At 42.2% G+C, this 17714-nt stretch overlaps 1 protein-coding gene and 1 non-coding gene across 5 annotated transcripts in view; both read right to left on the reverse strand.

Moving 5' to 3' along the window:
- Positions 1 to 1174: 1174 nt before the first annotated feature.
- SH3GLB1 (SH3 domain containing GRB2 like, endophilin B1) overlaps positions 1175 to 17714 on the reverse strand; it is an 87440-nt gene continuing 70900 nt past the window's right edge. For all 4 annotated transcript variants that reach the window (XM_040360086.1, XM_040360089.1, XM_040360088.1 and 1 more), the window contains 4 exons: positions 16044 to 16133; positions 12249 to 12349; positions 8244 to 8469; positions 1175 to 1346 (listed from right to left, as the gene is read on the reverse strand). In XM_040360086.1, the coding sequence (XP_040216020.1) occupies positions 1239 to 1346; positions 8244 to 8469; positions 12249 to 12349; positions 16044 to 16133 (525 nt within the window). In that variant the 3' untranslated portion in view covers positions 1175 to 1238. The remainder of the gene's footprint in view (positions 1347 to 8243; positions 8470 to 12248; positions 12350 to 16043; positions 16134 to 17714) is intronic.
- Positions 15686 to 15814, reverse strand: LOC120946427. The gene has a single exon (XR_005750749.1). It is a non-coding gene; the product is annotated as a small nucleolar RNA SNORA35 (small nucleolar RNA).

Below are 17714 nucleotides of genomic sequence, written 5' to 3' on the forward strand. Positions count from 1 at the left end.
TAAAAAAGACAGAGGGGCTTCTGGGGGTGGCAGAGACTACCATTTAAGTGTTACATTTAAAAAAGTGTAACATGTGTTCCAATGTGAAAATGAGTTTGGTGTAGTAAACCAGTGGTGTCTCCAAACTGCAGCCCGGATGTGGCTCTTTGCTATCTTTTATCCGGCCCTTAAGGCACTATTCTTCCCACTGATATAAGGCACTATACACTCCCACTGACACCAACAATGGGGCACTTATTCCTTTTACGGACACCAAAGATGGAGCACTATTCATACCACCGACACCATAGTTGGGCCACTATACTTCCCACTGACACAAATAATGGGGATTATTCTTATCACCGATACCAATAATGAGGCACTACTACTCCCCTTAATATCAATGATAGGGCACTATTCCTCCCACTGATACCAAGGATGGGGCACTATTCCCTCCACCAATACCAACAATGGGGCACCATTCCTCCCACTGACCTTAACAATGGAAACTATTCTTATCGCTTATATCAATGATGAGGCACTGGTCCTCGTCCTACCACCCACAAGTAATGTTATGCAATTTTTTTTACCCCCAATGATTACCAAGTCTGAGGCATTTTCTACTCTCAATAGTCACAACCCGGCCCTCCTAAAGTCTGAAGGACAGTAAACTGGCCATTTGCCTAGAAAGTTTGGAGACCCCTGTAGTAAACTCACAAAGCAGATCCCCCGATAATAATGAAGTAATTCAGGGCATGAAACAAGTAGCATTCAGAGACCAGCTAATGAAACCATGTAAAGTGTTTAAACTCCGCCAAACATACCTGATAGTTCTTTGCCAACTAGGGAATGTCACAGCCTCTCTTTGTTATATAACATTAGTAAAAAACATTTGGCACAACATTTACATTTTACGAAGGAGGAAAAATAATAAAAAGCCATTCACCAATCACACAAATGGAGTAGAACGTTATCACGCTCCCCGCCTCCAACGTATGGCAGAAGTTTGTTAATATTGACACTATGTCAGTACGAAATTATCAAGTCCATAATAGCCAAACACAAAATGTTACGTGACTTGAAGGTTTTTCATGCAAGAAAATTGGCAGTACAGCCAAAAGCCAGTTTATATGGCTGAAATTGTTTTAAGACATTTATATCTGGAAGATCTTTACATTTGCTTTACATCAAGCTAAATTGCATATAAATATTTATTTGCTGAAAATCGGCACTTCAGGCGAGAATGGAAAACAAGTCAGTTAGTTCAGTAGCTCTAGGTAGGTAATTGGCACTTTGCCTTTCTGGTTGACCCTCTCTCCCACCAACCAATCAGAATCCATCCCAGGCATGCTATACACAGTTATGACCTAGAAGAAAGAAAATATGTATGTTAATTAGAAGTAGCAATTTTAGGTTACATTTTCATGCAAGTTTGTAACGAGAAATTCGGAATTTTGTTCGTTTCACAGGTACTGTACCATATGCAGCATTCTGGCTCATTGTGCAGTACACTGTTATGTCATTGTGACCTGACTGTCAAAAAGCATGCAGTCATATAGAAGCAGCAGCCAATAACCAGTACACTGGCTTAGGATGGAGAGCTGGGCTCCAGGCCAGGTGTCACACTATCCTGGCAGGACTGCTTATTAACAATCAACCCAACAAAGTAAGTGCCGGTTCACACTACAGCGACTTGGGATCCAACTTGTCAGACCTCAAGTTGCCCCAAGTCGCTGGACATAAGAAATTCCATTGAAGTGAATGAGACCCGTCTTAATGTACACTAATGAAGTTGCTCCGACTTCAGAAAAGGTCCCTGTACTACTTCAAGGCGACTTCTAGGCAACTTGTACCCATAGATTTCAATGGAAGTTGCCTCCAAGTCTGATCTCCATCTTAACTGAAGCAACTATACAGGAAAATAAAATGGTTTACTCAGGCAAACCCCTCCCACCCACAGAGCAGTTTTTTCTGTGATTGACCACAGCCAAAGTCGCCTGTCCTGGAGGCAACTTTAAGTCGCGTTGTAAGTTGCGCAAAGTCACCTTCAAATCGCCTTGCAAAGTCACGCTGTAAATCGGGTTGCCCCTGTGTGAACCGGCACTTAATCTGGCCATTACCTAATTTTTAATAGTCAGAGGACACCTGTCTTGGGAGGAGCCATGTGAGTTGCCATTTCTGACAATACTAGCTACCTGGCTGTCTGTTCAGTACTTGGAGTCTCTGTTCTATAAACATTTAGTAAAGAGACACCAGTGAAAACAATCAGGGTCAAGGCCAGTGGTCACCTTTATCTACTCACAGCAAAGCAAGGCTTTTAAACTGTACCATATAATACTAATGATATCATATCATATATACTAATAATACTAAACTAATAATAATTGTTTCATAACCATACAATACACATCAAACCCATGACACAGGATTCATAGGGCACTAACTATTTTTTCAGCAGGAGAGATTTAGGCCCCTTACACACTTGTGCAACTTTGGACATCAGAGTCACATGACAAGTTGTACATCATGATTCCCAATACTAACCATTCATATCTGTGCAACTTCAAATCTCACCGACTCCAAAAGTAGTCCCTGTACTACTATGGTCCGACTGATGCGAGTTGAGGTCCTTGGCCCTCAAGTTTACATAGGCATTCCCTAAAATCACAGCAGTGTGAAAGGGGCCTTACTTTCTTGACCAAACATTTGGAAGGAGTCCTCTACACAGGCAAGAAGATGACTCCTTGCAATGCCATTTGTGTTCACAAACATAAGCTTGAGCTACGGAACTTTGTAAATAGGCTATGTTTCACTAAAATAAATAAGGATAGCTTTGAAAATGTGTGTAAAGAAGAATAGAGCTCTCCTTTCAGGGTAAAACAATATTTACGTATAAGATCCATTTATATATTTTATTAGTTATCAGACCTGACCAAAATAAAGAAAACCTAAAAGATTTACTATGCATTTCTTTTAATCAACCAAGACCCGATTCACACTGGAGCGTTTTGACATGTCAAATCGCATTTAAAATTGGTGGCGATTGCCGTTAATGGCACCGTCCTAAACGGTGCGACACCGCACCGGCGGCGCTGCACCGATTCCAAAAAAATGTTTCTGTACTACTTTTTTTGATTTCGGCCTGCGATTTACATTGACATCTGTGTAGAAACCCACAGATCTCTCTGAAATTGCAGTGGAAACCAGGACTGACATGCAGGAGTGAAATCGTTCGAGTTCAGATAAACTTGCATGGCTTCATTCCAGCAGCCCAGTGTGAACCTGGTCTAAGGCTCCATTCACACCTAGGCAGACAAATTTGCAGCGTTTTGTCGCCGCAAATCGCGGCGTTTTGTACCACGATTTGCGGCGACAAAACGCCGGTATTGTCCGCCTAGATGTGCCCCAGATTGACCCCCTCTATGGAGATGGTTCCCATCTCCTAGCCGAACGCCGCCTGAAAAAAAGGTCCGGGACCTTTTTTCAGGCGGCAGGCGTTCGGCGTGGAGATGTGAACCATCTCCATAGAGGGACATGTGTTTTCATCCCTCTGGCGGCAGCGGCGTAGCACTACAGGCGTTAAAACGCCTAGATGTGAATGGGGGCTAAAGGTTATATACCAAAAGTAAGTAAGACAATACACAGATTAGCCATAACATTATGACAACTGACCGGTAAATTAAATAACATTGATTATCTTTTTACAATGGCATCTGAAACTTGGTAGGATATCTTAGGGAGCAAGTCAACATGTTGTCCTTGAAGTTGATGTATTGAAAGCAAAAAAAAAAAAAAAAAACTGGGATGCGTAAGGATTTAAGTGACTTTAAAACAAATTGTAATGGCTAGACAGGGTAAGAGAAATTCCAAAACTGCAGCTCTTATGGGATGTTCCTGGTCAGGACCTACCAAAAGTGACCCAAGGAAGGAAAACCAGCTATCCAGCAGAAGGGGTCACGGGCAGCCAAGGCTCACTGACGCACGTTGAAATTGAAGGCTGTTTGCATGGTCTGATACAATAGAAGTACTACTGTAGCTCACATTGCTGAAAGAGTGAATGGCATTTCTGCAGTTTGTTGCATATCCGTCTTTGTAGCCAATGACCTGATAGTGTGCTCGTGCTGACCAGTGTCCACACCCAAAAGCTCCTACAATAGCCACACGAGCATTAGAACTGGACCACAAGAAATGGATGAAGGTGGCCTGGTCTGATGAATTCAAGAATGGTTTGAGGAGCACAACGCTGAATTCAAGATGTCAAACCAATTGAGCATTCGTGGGGTGTGCTGGAAAAACAAGCCTGATCCATGGAGGTCTACCTGGCAACTTACAGGACTTAAATGTGCTACTGATGGCTTGGTGCCAGATACCACAGGCTACATTCAGAGTCTTAGTGGAGTCTAAACCACAACGGGTTATGGTGGGTGGTCATACAATTATCGCTGATCGTTGAACATTACAAGGGTGTTCACAGCACAATAAGCATAACTTTTTCCTCAAGGAATAATCCAGCAACTTCAGGCATCCCTGTCCTTTTTAATTGACCTGCACTATGCAGTAGAAGTGGAGATGTGTGTTTAGGTCCTAAATGGCTTCCACATATACACCTTTTTACTATCTCATGCATCGTATATATGGAAGCCATTTAGGTCCTAAACATACATATCTTCCCTTTTTATTATAAGTGCAGGCCAGTAATTATAAAGAATAGGGATGCCAGAAGTTGCTAGATTAATCTGTGATAACTTATTGCTCTATGCTAAAACCCCCTAGTATTTTATATATTTTGGTTGGGTTTTTTTTTTTTTGGTGGGGGGGCAACAATACACCTGGTTAAATGCATAGATAATGGTTTGCTTACTTGCTGGTGCCATCTACCGTAATTTTTATTTATACCCCTTTGTTGCACGTGTGCTAAAGGGGTTAAAGCAACGTTCTACTTAATATTTTCTGGGAGAAAATTTTTGGTGTCAAAATGTAGAAGATTTTGTTCAACATTTGCAATTGGCTATAAACAAAGCTGCTGAGATTTTAGCCCCTTTAATGTCCCACTAGGGAGTTCCCATTCCTTCATGTCCAAGAGACAGAACACTGGCCCAGATTCACATAGAACTGCGGCGGCGTAACGTATCATAGATGCGTTACACCGCCGCAAGTTTTCATCACAAGTGCCTGATTCACCAAGCACTTGCATGAAAACTTACGCCGGCGGCCTCCCGCGTAATTCAAAGGGGCGTGTGCCATTAAAATTAGGCGCGCTCCCGCGCCGGACCTACTGCGCATGCTCCGTTTTGAAATTCCCACCGTGCTTTGCGCGAAGTGACGTAATTTTTTCGAACGGTGACGTGCGTAGCGTACTTTCGTATTCCCGGACGTCTTACGCAAGAACAAAACATTTTTAAATTTCGACGCGGGAACGACGGCCATACTTTATACAGCACATACTTGGGCTGTGTAAAGTTAGGGCAGCTAAAACGACGACTAACTTTGCGACGGGAAACTAGACTAGCGACGACATACCGAACGCGAAAAACCGTCGTGGATCGCCGTAAAACCTCATTTGCATACCCGACGCTGGAATACGACGCGAACTCCACCCAGCGGCGGCCGCGGTATTGCATCCTAAGATCCGACAGTGTAAAACAATTACACATGTCGGATCTAAGGGCTATCTATGCGCAACTGATTCTATGAATTAGTCGCATAGGTACTCAGAGATACGACGGCGTTTCAGAGAAACGCCGTCGTATCTCTTTTGTGAATCTGGGCCAGGAAGTGGAAATCTTCCAAAAATAAGGAAAAATATATATCTCCTGAACTCTTGTGGCATTTCATAGAAATTCTAATTACATTCTAGCCAGCATTATAACACACTAGAGCTGCACGATTCTAACCAAATGAGAATCGCAATTTTTTTGCTAGGCATAAAGATCACAATTCTCTCACGATTCTCACGGCGTAAAATCTTTCACATTATACAAAAGAATTTGCGCCAACTTTACTGGTTAGTTTTTTTTTTAACTCAGTAATTTTTTCCAAATAAATGCATTTGAAAGACCACTGCGCAAATACAGTGCGATATAAAATATTGCAACAACCATTTTATTCTCTAGGGTCTTTACAAAAAAATATATATATATTTAAAAATATATAATGCTTGGGGATCCAGGTCTAGGAGATTGACTAGGCAGAAAAACAGCATGTTAAGTGTTAAACACTCCACACAGTACAGTACCTCCCAGGGGGCGGTTCCCCGGGTACATCCCCCACTCTCTGCTCTGCAGCCTCAGTTCATCAACAAGCAGTACAAACAAAGGAGGGGTGGGTGCTGTGTCCGTCCATGAACTCGGAGAAATGGATTTTACAGCGAGTACAAAAATCCTATTTTCTCTTCCGTTCATGGATGGACACAGCAGCATCTTGACCTTAGGGACGTCCCCAAGCAGTGTCAAAAAATCGAGGGGTGGGAAAACACAGCAAACCAACTTCACCCCCAAACAAACCAGAGCTCCTCAAGGGAGGAACTTTAACCCTAAACAGCTGCCTGCAAAACCTTGCGGCCGAAGGAGGCATCTGAAGATGCACTTACATCCACCTTGTAAAACTTTGAGAAGGTGTGGACTGACGACCAAGTCGCTGGTTTGGTGTTTAATTAGTTATACTTTCCTAATTTATACACAGAAGTCTATTCCTTTGATGTAAAAGACAAATTGTTACAATGTTTAGACTTAATGTTCCACTGATAAAGAAGGTTCCGATTCTTGGCAGACTGCCTGGATTTTAAAGCTGTGGATTCAGCAGAGCAGAGAATTCTCGGCATACAAAAGTTCGGGAAATACTTTGTCAAGATCGCAACGGGAAAAAATTGCAATAACGATTCTTGACGCTTAATCGTGCAGCTCTATAACACACTGATGAGTACAGTGGATTTGGACTAATACATACCAGTGGCAAGCAAGTGAACCCCTTGGAATTAATGGGTCTTCTGCAGTAATTTGACAAAATGTGATCTCAGCCTCATCTAATGTACTAATCCCAATGCACACGTTCTTGTTAAATGGCTGCGCATCAAAGTGGGGCTGAAACCTTTTATGTCACCAATCACATCGTGACAGCGGATAGCAACGTTTTTGGAGCCACACAGGACCCCTTAATCAGGCATATGACAAAGTGTGATATAGAACAAAGATATTTAATGAACCATCCACCAATTAGTGAGCAATCTATTTTGTGCAAGAAAATTACTTGGAACCTCCAAACATAGATTTACATATTTTTTTTTAGCAGAAACCCTAGAGAGAATAAAATGGTGATTATTGCAATATTGTATGTCGCATGGTATTTGCGCTGCGGTTGTTCAAATGCAATCTTCTAAAAAAAAATAAACTTTCATGAATAAATAATAATAATAAAAAAAAAAACGGCGAAGTTAGCCCAATTTGTCGGTATAATGTGAAAGAGGATGTTACGTTACCAGGTTAGATTTACAGAGGAGTTCTTTTGCTAGAATTATTGCTCTCGCTCTGACGATCGCGGCGATACCTCACATGTGCGATTAGAACAACGTTTACATTTGCGTTTTCTTTGGTGCGTTAGCATGCGGGGACAGGGGCAGCTGCAGGCATCACCCTGGTTTAACCTCTTCAAGCCATGAATGCAAATTTGTGTACTACTACTACCTACTTTCTGATTTCAAGCAATGCACCCAGCTTCTTCCCAGCAGCAGCAGCATAAGGACAGGGGGTGCACTGTGATATAAGGGAGAGTAGGGGACTCAACTTCTGATGTTGTGGTGGCTCTTGACATCTAATGTAAGGGGAGGGGATGCGCTGGACAACTAATCTTACAGGGACAACTAATCTTACAGATACAACCGGCCCTTTTGGGAGCAATAATAATGCTGATGTGGCCCACAATGAAATTCAGTTTGACACCCCTGGTCTATGGGTTCACTTACTTTTTTCCTTCGGCACTTTGAATGTATGAAAACACATGAAGGTAGACTTGTTTGTGCTTAAACACATTGTATCTGTCCATTGTGAATTAAATGAGGATCACATACTTTCTTGCCACTGTATGTGACTTCAGTCTAATAAACAAGGTACTTGCATATAGCCGACAGCACTAAACATAAGCATCAGGTACACAGTTCCCCATTTATATTTAATCACAAGGTTTTAAAATTAGCACCTACCTATCAGATGTTACTTACAATTTTTAAAATAAGTAATCAGTAAGATACAAGCTGAATCCAAAACAATTACCTCATCTGCAAGAAGTGATAGTTCACTGCTGTTGGCAGCATCATAGTCATACAGAACTCTGGCCTTTCTGCTGCCACTTGTTGCTTTCAGCTCACTGAAGCCTGATGTGACAACAGAATTGCTTGCAGCAGGTAATGGAGCGGAGGCAGAGATTGACGGCAGAGGAACACTTTGCATAGGCGTTAAGGACGACTGATTATTGTTGGATACAAAAGTTGATGGAAAGCTAAAAGAAAAAAACAAAAAAGCCATTGAAAAGTTTCAGCATTTTAAAAATTTAAAAGTATTTTAATAATTTCCAGTACTGCACAAAGAAATGAAAATGGCACTTAGCGTTACCAATTTTACGGCATTCTATAAGGTTTTATTAAATAAAGTTGATATGAAATGTATATGTCAGGACTGGCTTGTAATGGCACTAAATTCATAATTGCACCAACAATTTAAAGGAGTTGTAAAGGATTTTTTTTTTGCTGAAATGACTGTTTACAGGGTAGAGAGACATAATAGTTAACATATTCCTTTTAAAAATGATTAAAAATAGATACAAATCAATCATATAATGTACCTGTAGTTTCTAGTTTCGTTTTTGCATGTTGTTTCCTGCCTCTGCTCTACAGAGACACAGAGCCAATACAGGGCAATAATGGTTTGGAAAACAAAACGGATTGGTGCTGAGGGGTTTTAGACACACAGAGAGAAAGCTCCCAGCACTGTGGTTATCAGAAAACAGACAACCAGGAAGTGTGGAGATCAGAGAAGAATTACAGCAACTTGAGAGCAAAAACAAACCCTTTAAGCAACATTCACGTGGAAGAGAAGAGAAATAGGCAGAGTGTGGAGATTATGTGTGCTTCCTGCATAACAGTTTTGGTGCCTTAAAATGACTGTAAAGGTTTTTTTTGTTTAACATACATGTCTATACTTACCAGCTCTGTGCAAGAATTTTGCACCGAGCAGCCCCAATCCTCTTCTTCTGGGGAGCCCCTGGAGGAGCTCCTCCTTTACATCGGGTGCCCCCATAGATGGTCGCTTTCTCTGGGGGCACCTGTGCGGGGTGCAATTACGAGTCCCACTGCTGCATCCATTGACACAGACAGCAGGACTCTGCCCCCTATGTCACTCAATTTAAATGACAGCAGCGGGAGCGAATGACTCCTGCTGCTATCAATTTATCGAATGAGGACAGAGACAGCGTCTGGAGTCGCTGGGCTTCTGCTCGTCGCTGGAACGAACAGGCTCATGTAAGAAAAAAAGGGGGTCCTCTGTTTAACCGATTGAGGACCAGCCACTGCAGTTATACTGCAGCAGGTTGGCTCCTCTGGGCGAGCCATCGTAGCTGTATGGCCCATGGCGACGGCGCCGACACGCTTGCCTGGCGGTCACAATGTCTGCTGGGCACCCGCGATAGCCGAGACACACACAACAGAGGTCTTTCAGACAGATCTCCATTGTGTCAGAGGTAGGGATACATATCAATTGTTCCTACTGCTTAGGAACAAGGATCGGTCGCCTCCACCAGGCAGTCCCATCCCCCCACAGTTACAATCACTCCCTAGGACACAGACCCCTTGACCGCCCCCTAGAGTTAACCCCTTTTCCCTGCCAGTAACATTTATACAGTAATTGGTGGCTATTTTTTAGCTCTAATCACTGTATAAATGTCAGTGGTCCCAAAAAAGTGTCCAATTTGTCCGCCGCAGTGTCACAGTCCTGATGAAAAAAATAAAAATAATAAAGAAAGATAAATCTATCCCCTATTTTGTAGACGCTATAACTTTTGCGCAAAACCATCAATATATACGCTTATTAGGATTTTATTTTATTTTTTTACAAAAAACATGTAGAAGAATACATATCGGCCTAAACTGAGGAATATATTTGTTTTTTTTAATTGGGGATAGTCATAGCAAAAAGTATTTTTTTTTCCTTTTCAAAATTGTCGATCTTGTTTATAGCGCAAACAAATAAAAAAACGCAGAGGTAGTCAAATACCAAAAGAAAGCTCTATTTGTGGGGGAAAAAAAAAAGAAGAACATTTGGGTACAGCGTTGCACGACTGCGCAGTTGTCAGTTAAAGCAACGCAGTGCCATATCGCAAAAAATGGCCTGTCATTAAGGGGGAAAATCTTCTTGGGCTTAAGTGGTTAATGTGGATGAGGGAATCAAAGATTTCTCTTGTTTAGTCCACTAAACACTGTCCACTGTGTATGGCTATCTTTACTGTTCATTTTAGTGCAAGCTTACCAGTTATATCTGATTGACACACTGACTGCATCAGTACAGCCTCATTAAATATTACACTACAATTCAAAATAGGTGCTGAATACACACCACCTAATAAAATATCCTGTAAAGGCTTAAATTCAACTTCAAATATACACACTTCGTTAACCATAACTGAACCCAGAAATTACACGTAATATGGATTGCAATTTACAGTCCTTAGATGTGGTCACTGCATTCATTTTCAGCAAGTACAGGAAATACCTGTTGATCTTGCCAGAAATGAATATCTTTGTCACTACCATTGATGTGACTGGACAGCATTATTTTCTTCCTTTTGTAATCTACTAATCCCAACATCCCCCACATAGTGGAGACTAGAAGAAACCAGACATGTTTGAAGTCCAGCCAGCCTGGGTGGCAACCATATCACCCTTTACAGGGTAAACTACAGTGAGCAGAGCTATCTGAGACTGGAAGTGTGTTGGTCACAAAATCTGCAAAAATGAAAATAAATGTAAAAAAGCTTGAAAAATAAAAAAAACGAACGCATCCACCACATCTAAGGACTGGTAAGCTGCTACAGTGCATCCGGAAAGTATTCACAGTGATTCACTTTTTCCATGTTTTGTTATGTTACAGCCTTATTCCAAAAAATATTAAATTCATTTTCCTCAAAATTCTACAAATACCACCCCATAATGACAATGTTAAAGCAGTTTGGTTGAAACCTTTGTAAATTTCTTAAAGGAAAAAAAAAATCACTATGTACATAACTATTCACAGCCTTTGCCATCACACTCAAAATTTAGCTCAGGTGCATCCCTTTTCCACTGATCATCCTGGAGAGGTTTCTACAACTTGATTGGAGTCCACCTGTGATTGGACAGGATTTGGAAAGACACACATCTGTCTATATAAGATCCCACAGTTAACAGTGCATGTCAGAGCACAAACCAAGCAATGAAGTCAAAGGAATTGTCTGTAGACCTCCGAGATAGGATTGTATCGAGGCACAGATCTGGGGAAGGATACAGAAAACTTTCTGCAGCATGGAAGGTCCTAATGGGCAGTGGCCTCCATCATCAGTAAATGGAAGAAGTTTGGAACCACCAGGATTCTTCCTAGAGCAGGCCGCCCGGCCAAACTGAGCGACCGGGGGAGAAGGGCCTCAATCAGGGAGGTGACCGAGAACCCAATGGTCATTCTGACTGATCTCTGGCCTTTCTCTGTGGAGAGAGGAGAACCTTCTAGAAGAACATCCATTTCTGCAGCACTCCACCTTTATGGTAGAGAGGCCAGACGGAAGCCACTCCTCAGTAATAGGCACATGACAGCCCGCGTTGAGTTTGCCAAATGGCACCTGAAGGACTCTCAGACCATGAGAAACTAAAGTCTCTGGTCTGACGAAACAAAGATTGAACTCTTTGGACTGAATGGCAAGGGTCAAATGTACATAAGATTTTAAACCAAGCCTAAAAAGCTCAGGCTGGACCTCTCCTTTAAGGGGGTAAAAGCTTCCTGGCTGAAGTGGTTAAAGACTGCATCGATTCTCCCAAGTGCACTTGCACTCAGTTTAGCTCTCATTCAGATGAGCCTCCTGCATTTGTTTCATTTAAATGCAGGAGAAAAAAGAAACAGATAAACTTTACATTTCCCAGAACAATTTCACCTGCATTTAAATGTACCTCAATTTACATGAATTTACACACACTAAGAGTATCTAATCTTCCCCTTTTCTAAAGTAAAAAACAAAAACAAAGAAATGCCATTTCATACCTGCCAAGCTGCTTCTGAAGGTCCAGCATATACTGATAACACTCTGCAAAATAGGTCATCTGGGCTTCCACAAAGTCATTCATACAACGCAGATGATGTGCCTTCGGAATAAATGAAATTATTACCTAGTGCTCCATTACGCATATACGAATGACTACACCTTAAAAGAACATGTTCTACAGAATTTCTCTTCTCCCTGCCGATGTCGCCTGGCTGCATTTCAGAAAATCTCCCAGCTTGACCAAAGAGGCCAACAAGCCAGGGAAAGAGATTACAAGTGGAACTTCACATAACTAATTTTACAGCAAGACTGTGGAAGTTTATTTTAACCCTGCAGTATCATTAAAGAAAACCTGTCACACCAAGTTTCAAGGAAGCACTTATCTGAAAGTTAAAAAACACAATACTAAAGGGGCAGCTTGTTTTGCACAGAGTGGCCCCGATCCACCTGTTCTAGGGTCCCATGGCAGCTCTCGCAGCTCCTCCCCGCATTAGATAACACCCTATGGGAAGCTCTCTCCCAATGGTGTTACCTTGTGGGCACGCTCCTGTGTCATACACTCGGCGTCCAGAGACGCCGAGTGCACGACTCGGGCCTGGCGCTCACGTCATTGGATTTGATTGACAGCAGTTTGAGCCAATGGCTGCGCTGCTATCAATCTATCCAATCAAAGTCGGGACTCCAGGGAGGGAAAGAATGGCGGGGACGCGCCAACGGAAATTCGGGGCCCAGGTAAGAAAAACGGGGGGCTGAAAACTGCAAGGTGTTTTTTTACCTTAATGCATAGGATGCATTAAGGGGAAAAAACATGCAAGTTTACAACCCCTTTAACCTTTCCTGCTAAAAGAGCTGCTGAACTCTGCGGTGTTCCTGGGAAATGATCTCCCTAATGTCCACTGTGAAACAAGTGCTTTTGGAGAATGTCAATCTCCTAGGTCCTGAAGGCAGATTGAGGTGTGAGAAATCAAGATCTACAGGTATGTGTTGGAAGAAAGTATACATGAAGCTTTGCTCAGAGGGCTGTTTCAGGGGCTTTGAATATAACAGTGAAAAAGAAGCCTTTGTAATTCACACGTAGTTTGTGTGCAAAATTTAACCGGTGCATAGAAATAGATTTTGTGTTAGGCTCAGCCCATCTAAGAAACCACTTTCCGGGGTGCAGAACAGAAGGCAGAGTGGCAACTAAATGTTTGGCCCAGCTTGTGGCTCAAACAAACTTAACCATCACCTTCACTAAAAGGTGCACCAGCTGGGAGCCTTAGCTACATATAGTATACAATACTGTGTTCTGGCAGAGAGATGGGAACTTCCCATCCCACACCTGAAACTAAACAGAGCTGCACTTAGCCCTTCATGGGGAGCTTTGTATTCTATGACTGGCGGAAGTGGAGATGCAGAGGACTATGCGATCCCCAGCCAATCAGAGGAAGCTTTGTATAAATTCTTAGAATACTAAGCCTACAACTCAGCCCGACTCAATTTTTGTTCTAGGTGTGAAATGGGAAGTTCCCATCTAGCTGCCAGAACACAGCACTATATAGCCAAGGCTACATACAGTATATATACACAGCGCTCTCAGCTGGTGCATCCTTTAGTAAAAGGTAAAAGTTCATTTGGCCCAGCTTGTGGTCCAAACACACTATTTAAACTTTACTAAAAGTTGAAGATCAGCTTTAAAGAGTATGTAAACCCAACATTTTATATCCCTGAAATGTTCCTGCTGTACCATGTACTTGTGTGAAAAAAAGTATCCTGTTCTCTTCGTATTGCTTGCTTTGTGTGAAATCTCTGGTGTTCTTGCCAGTCTCTCTGCTTTTCTATCAAAAACTGACCACAGGGAGCCCACCGTTCTGCCTTCTTCACTCTCTTCTCCTAACCTAAAATTAACAGTGTACAGAGACCACTGACTGCTTAGTCCCTAGGGGTAAATTTGCATATACTATTTGTTCGTAGCTTTGATGGGCATTGTGTTGAATTGCACCTTGCAAATGTTGTAACATGGCTCACTCTCAAACCCTTGAATGGACAATGCTGTCATCTCTGTATTGTTGCCCTGTGATGAAAATAAAGTATTGGAGAAAACCAACTGACCACATTAGGCATGAGAGCATAGTGTGGTCAGTTCTCTAGCTGTGCCGAGAACACAGTGTGCCCTCCTCCAATTATCAGACTTGTCCTGACAAACCCCCTCTGCACAGCCATTCACTGGGATGAAAAAAAAAAAGTATTTATAGTGTTTTCTATATGTATACGCAAATGTTTATTTTATTTGAGAATCCTTGTAAAGTATTACAGAAATATCATTAAGGACAACCCCCCCCCCCCCCCCAAAAAAAACAACCACAGTTGAAAATATTGGCACACTGCTATCAGAGGAGATCTCCTGGGACAACAATCACTTCATTAGCTGACCATGATGGAGCCAAGAGAAACAGAGACCCCCCCCCCAATAGGTGTGTGACGTTTAGAGACACAATGGATGGGTGCAGCATGTCAGGCTCCAGTCACATGGGCGCCAAGACCTCTGCAGCATGAATGAGGTGTTCAGAGTGGCCTGGAGCTGTGTGCCGGTTATCTTCTGAGCTGGTTCCTCCTATCGATACGGTTCCCTGTAGACTGCACAGGCGCAAGCCGACGGAAATCCCTGAGCGGGAACAGCTGTTTGTCAGTAGACGCGCTCGCTCCTGATGCCCGATTATAGACGCCACCGATGCTTGGTAATACATGGCACTGTATACAGCAAGGAGCGGATGTGATATTGAGCAGTTTTTTTTTGATTGGTTATACACGCCGCTCTTTACAGCGAGGACCAGCAAGGGGCGGATGTGATATTGAGCAGACCTTTTTTTGGGGGATGGTTTTCTCAATAAAATACACGTCTCACATCCGCCCCTTGCTGTATAGAGCGGCGTGTATAACCAATCAAAAAAAACACTGCTCAATATCACATCCGCCCCTTGCTGTATAGAGCGGCGTGTACTATAGAGCGCAGTGTATAATCAGCCATTGGGAGCGAGCTCGTCTACAGCCGACAATCAGCTGTTGAGGCTCAGAGATTTCCCGTGGCCTCCTACTGCGCATGCACCGCGCCTGGCCGCACCTGCGCAGTCGAGGCAGGAACCTATTCAATGGAGGAACCAGCTCGACAAGACACCGGCAGCCTGCAACTGAATGGAGATGCAGTAACTATACAGACAGCCGAACGTCTGAGTCCATCAGACAGTCACAGAGCCGGAGTCTGCGGCCCCGGAAGGAAGAGGGGTGAAGATGGATGTGGCCACCAGCGGGGACATCGCTGGCTTCGTTTGCAGGCAAGTGTCACATAATGTGCTAGTATGCACTGCGGGGGTTTGGAGTAAAACCAATCAGTGTTTACTTCTTTAAAGGGGCAGAACTGGGGTGTAGAAAATAGAAGTCTAGGCATTTAGCCATTAGTAGGTGTTCCCAGCTATCAGAAGGGTCGGCCCACAGCAGTGTCCGGCCTTTATGCAAGAAGGGGATTATTCTGGCACTGGAATGAGACCCTAGAGTCAGAGGAAGACTAAGGAGACACTTGACAGTGCAGAGTCTTTCATTTCTAATTTAAACTCAATAGGTTGTTTTACAAGGTAAGGGTTTACATATACATTATAAGTATTTGGCCACAAATAGTTGCAACAACCCAGTAATACAAAAATCTGAGTCAGCAAATTCAATTTTGCTGAAAAATGGGCAACTACAGTTAAATGCAAACCTATATCAACCAACAGGCTAGATCATGTGAACTACTACCATTGTCCATGTTTATAACTTACATGTGTACTGCTTATGCCTTCTAGCAGTAATCTAGTAATCTCAGCTTGGCGGTCAAATTCACTTTGCGTTATCCGGAGTTCCTGTTCAGACTGCAAAGAGAGAATAGCAATGATGAATGGCCTTCACTGTGTACATTTCCAAAGACAGTCAGTTTGAGTAATCAATAGTGCACAGTATTCTATTACTGGATGTGCTCCGCTTGTTAGTCTGCACAGAAGGCAATGACCCATGCGCTGCTTTCACCAGCCACAGTTCACTGGCTCAAATGCAGCTTGCACACGTAGTTTTAACCTAGAACAGTAAACAAGAGCTCCCAAGTTGTCTTCATTCCCTGTAACTCTAAACTGAGGTTTTATTTCAAGTGACTTACTTACTTTAGCCAATATACTAACCACATAAATTCCCAATAACGCTCCGGCTTCCAAGTAACTTAAATAACTGCTACTGCCGACCATTAAGCAAAAGTCTACTTGTGATTACGCAATGCATCCTATCCCAAGCAAAATTTCACAATACGGGGAAATGAGCATTAAAAACCTTACTGTCTACTTATGCAGAAAATCCATTCAGCAAGAGTTTAATTTCTGTGAGATGAATCTATGATACATTTCTTAGGAATTTACATAAACACCTGGTATCCACAAAAAGGGACTGCTAAGAAAGCTAAAAATATGAAGGACCCATTCAGAACTGTGCCCTGGCATTGCATTTCCGTGCAGTGCATTAGGACAGCCCATTCTAATAATGAGCAGGTATTGTGTATGGATAACACATAACCAGAACATATTGGGGCCAAATCATAAAAATGAAGGATTGGGGAAAAGGAATAAAAAAAAAAAAAAAAAGAAGCAGGATTTGTCACCCACATTAGCCAATCAGAACTTTCATTACAATTTGCACTTCTAATGAAAATGATGCTCGATTCCTGTTATTCAAATTCTGTTTTTACTTTATAACCAATGCTACAGAAGTATAACTTGGTGAAGTATAAATGGCAAGATTCAACAGTTCACAGTAAAGATCTTCAGTAAAAAAAAAAAAAAAAAAAAAAAAAATAGATCTATCTATCTATCTATCTATCTATCTATCTATCTATCTATCTATCTATCTATCTATCTATCTATCTATCTATCTATCTATCTATCTATCTATCTATCTATCTATCTATCTATCTGGCAACCCCCCCCCACCCATTTTAGATAGCGATGAGGGTTACCCTGCAAGGTTTATTTTTGCCATTTGTGTGCCATTGCAGAGATTTTCCTTCACTTCCTGTCCCATAGCCAAACAGGAAGTGAGAGGAAATCCTTGTGGGGCCACCAGGTCACCAGAATTATTGTCCCCATAGGAAGATTTCACCTCTATTACTTTTCTGGGACAACCTAAAATTTGAGATTTTTTTTTACATTCATTTTCAACGAGAATGGTAAACAGGACAAATAAAGAGGGAGAATCTCCCCATCAGGGTACAGACAGCAATAAAAACGACAGGTGTTCTAACCCATCTCCTCTCTATCCATAACTAAAAAATAAGTTTTGCCTTTAGTTATACTTTAAATATATAGACACCCATCCAAGAAACAATAGTGGTGTTTCTGGACTATTTTAGCAGAATTTCTGTTACAATAACTACCATCTCATTGAGTATCTAGTTATTTGAAAACACAAGT

Source organism: Rana temporaria, chromosome 7 (genome assembly GCF_905171775.1).
Source record: "Rana temporaria chromosome 7, aRanTem1.1, whole genome shotgun sequence".
Lineage (NCBI taxonomy): Eukaryota > Metazoa > Chordata > Amphibia > Anura > Ranidae > Rana > Rana temporaria.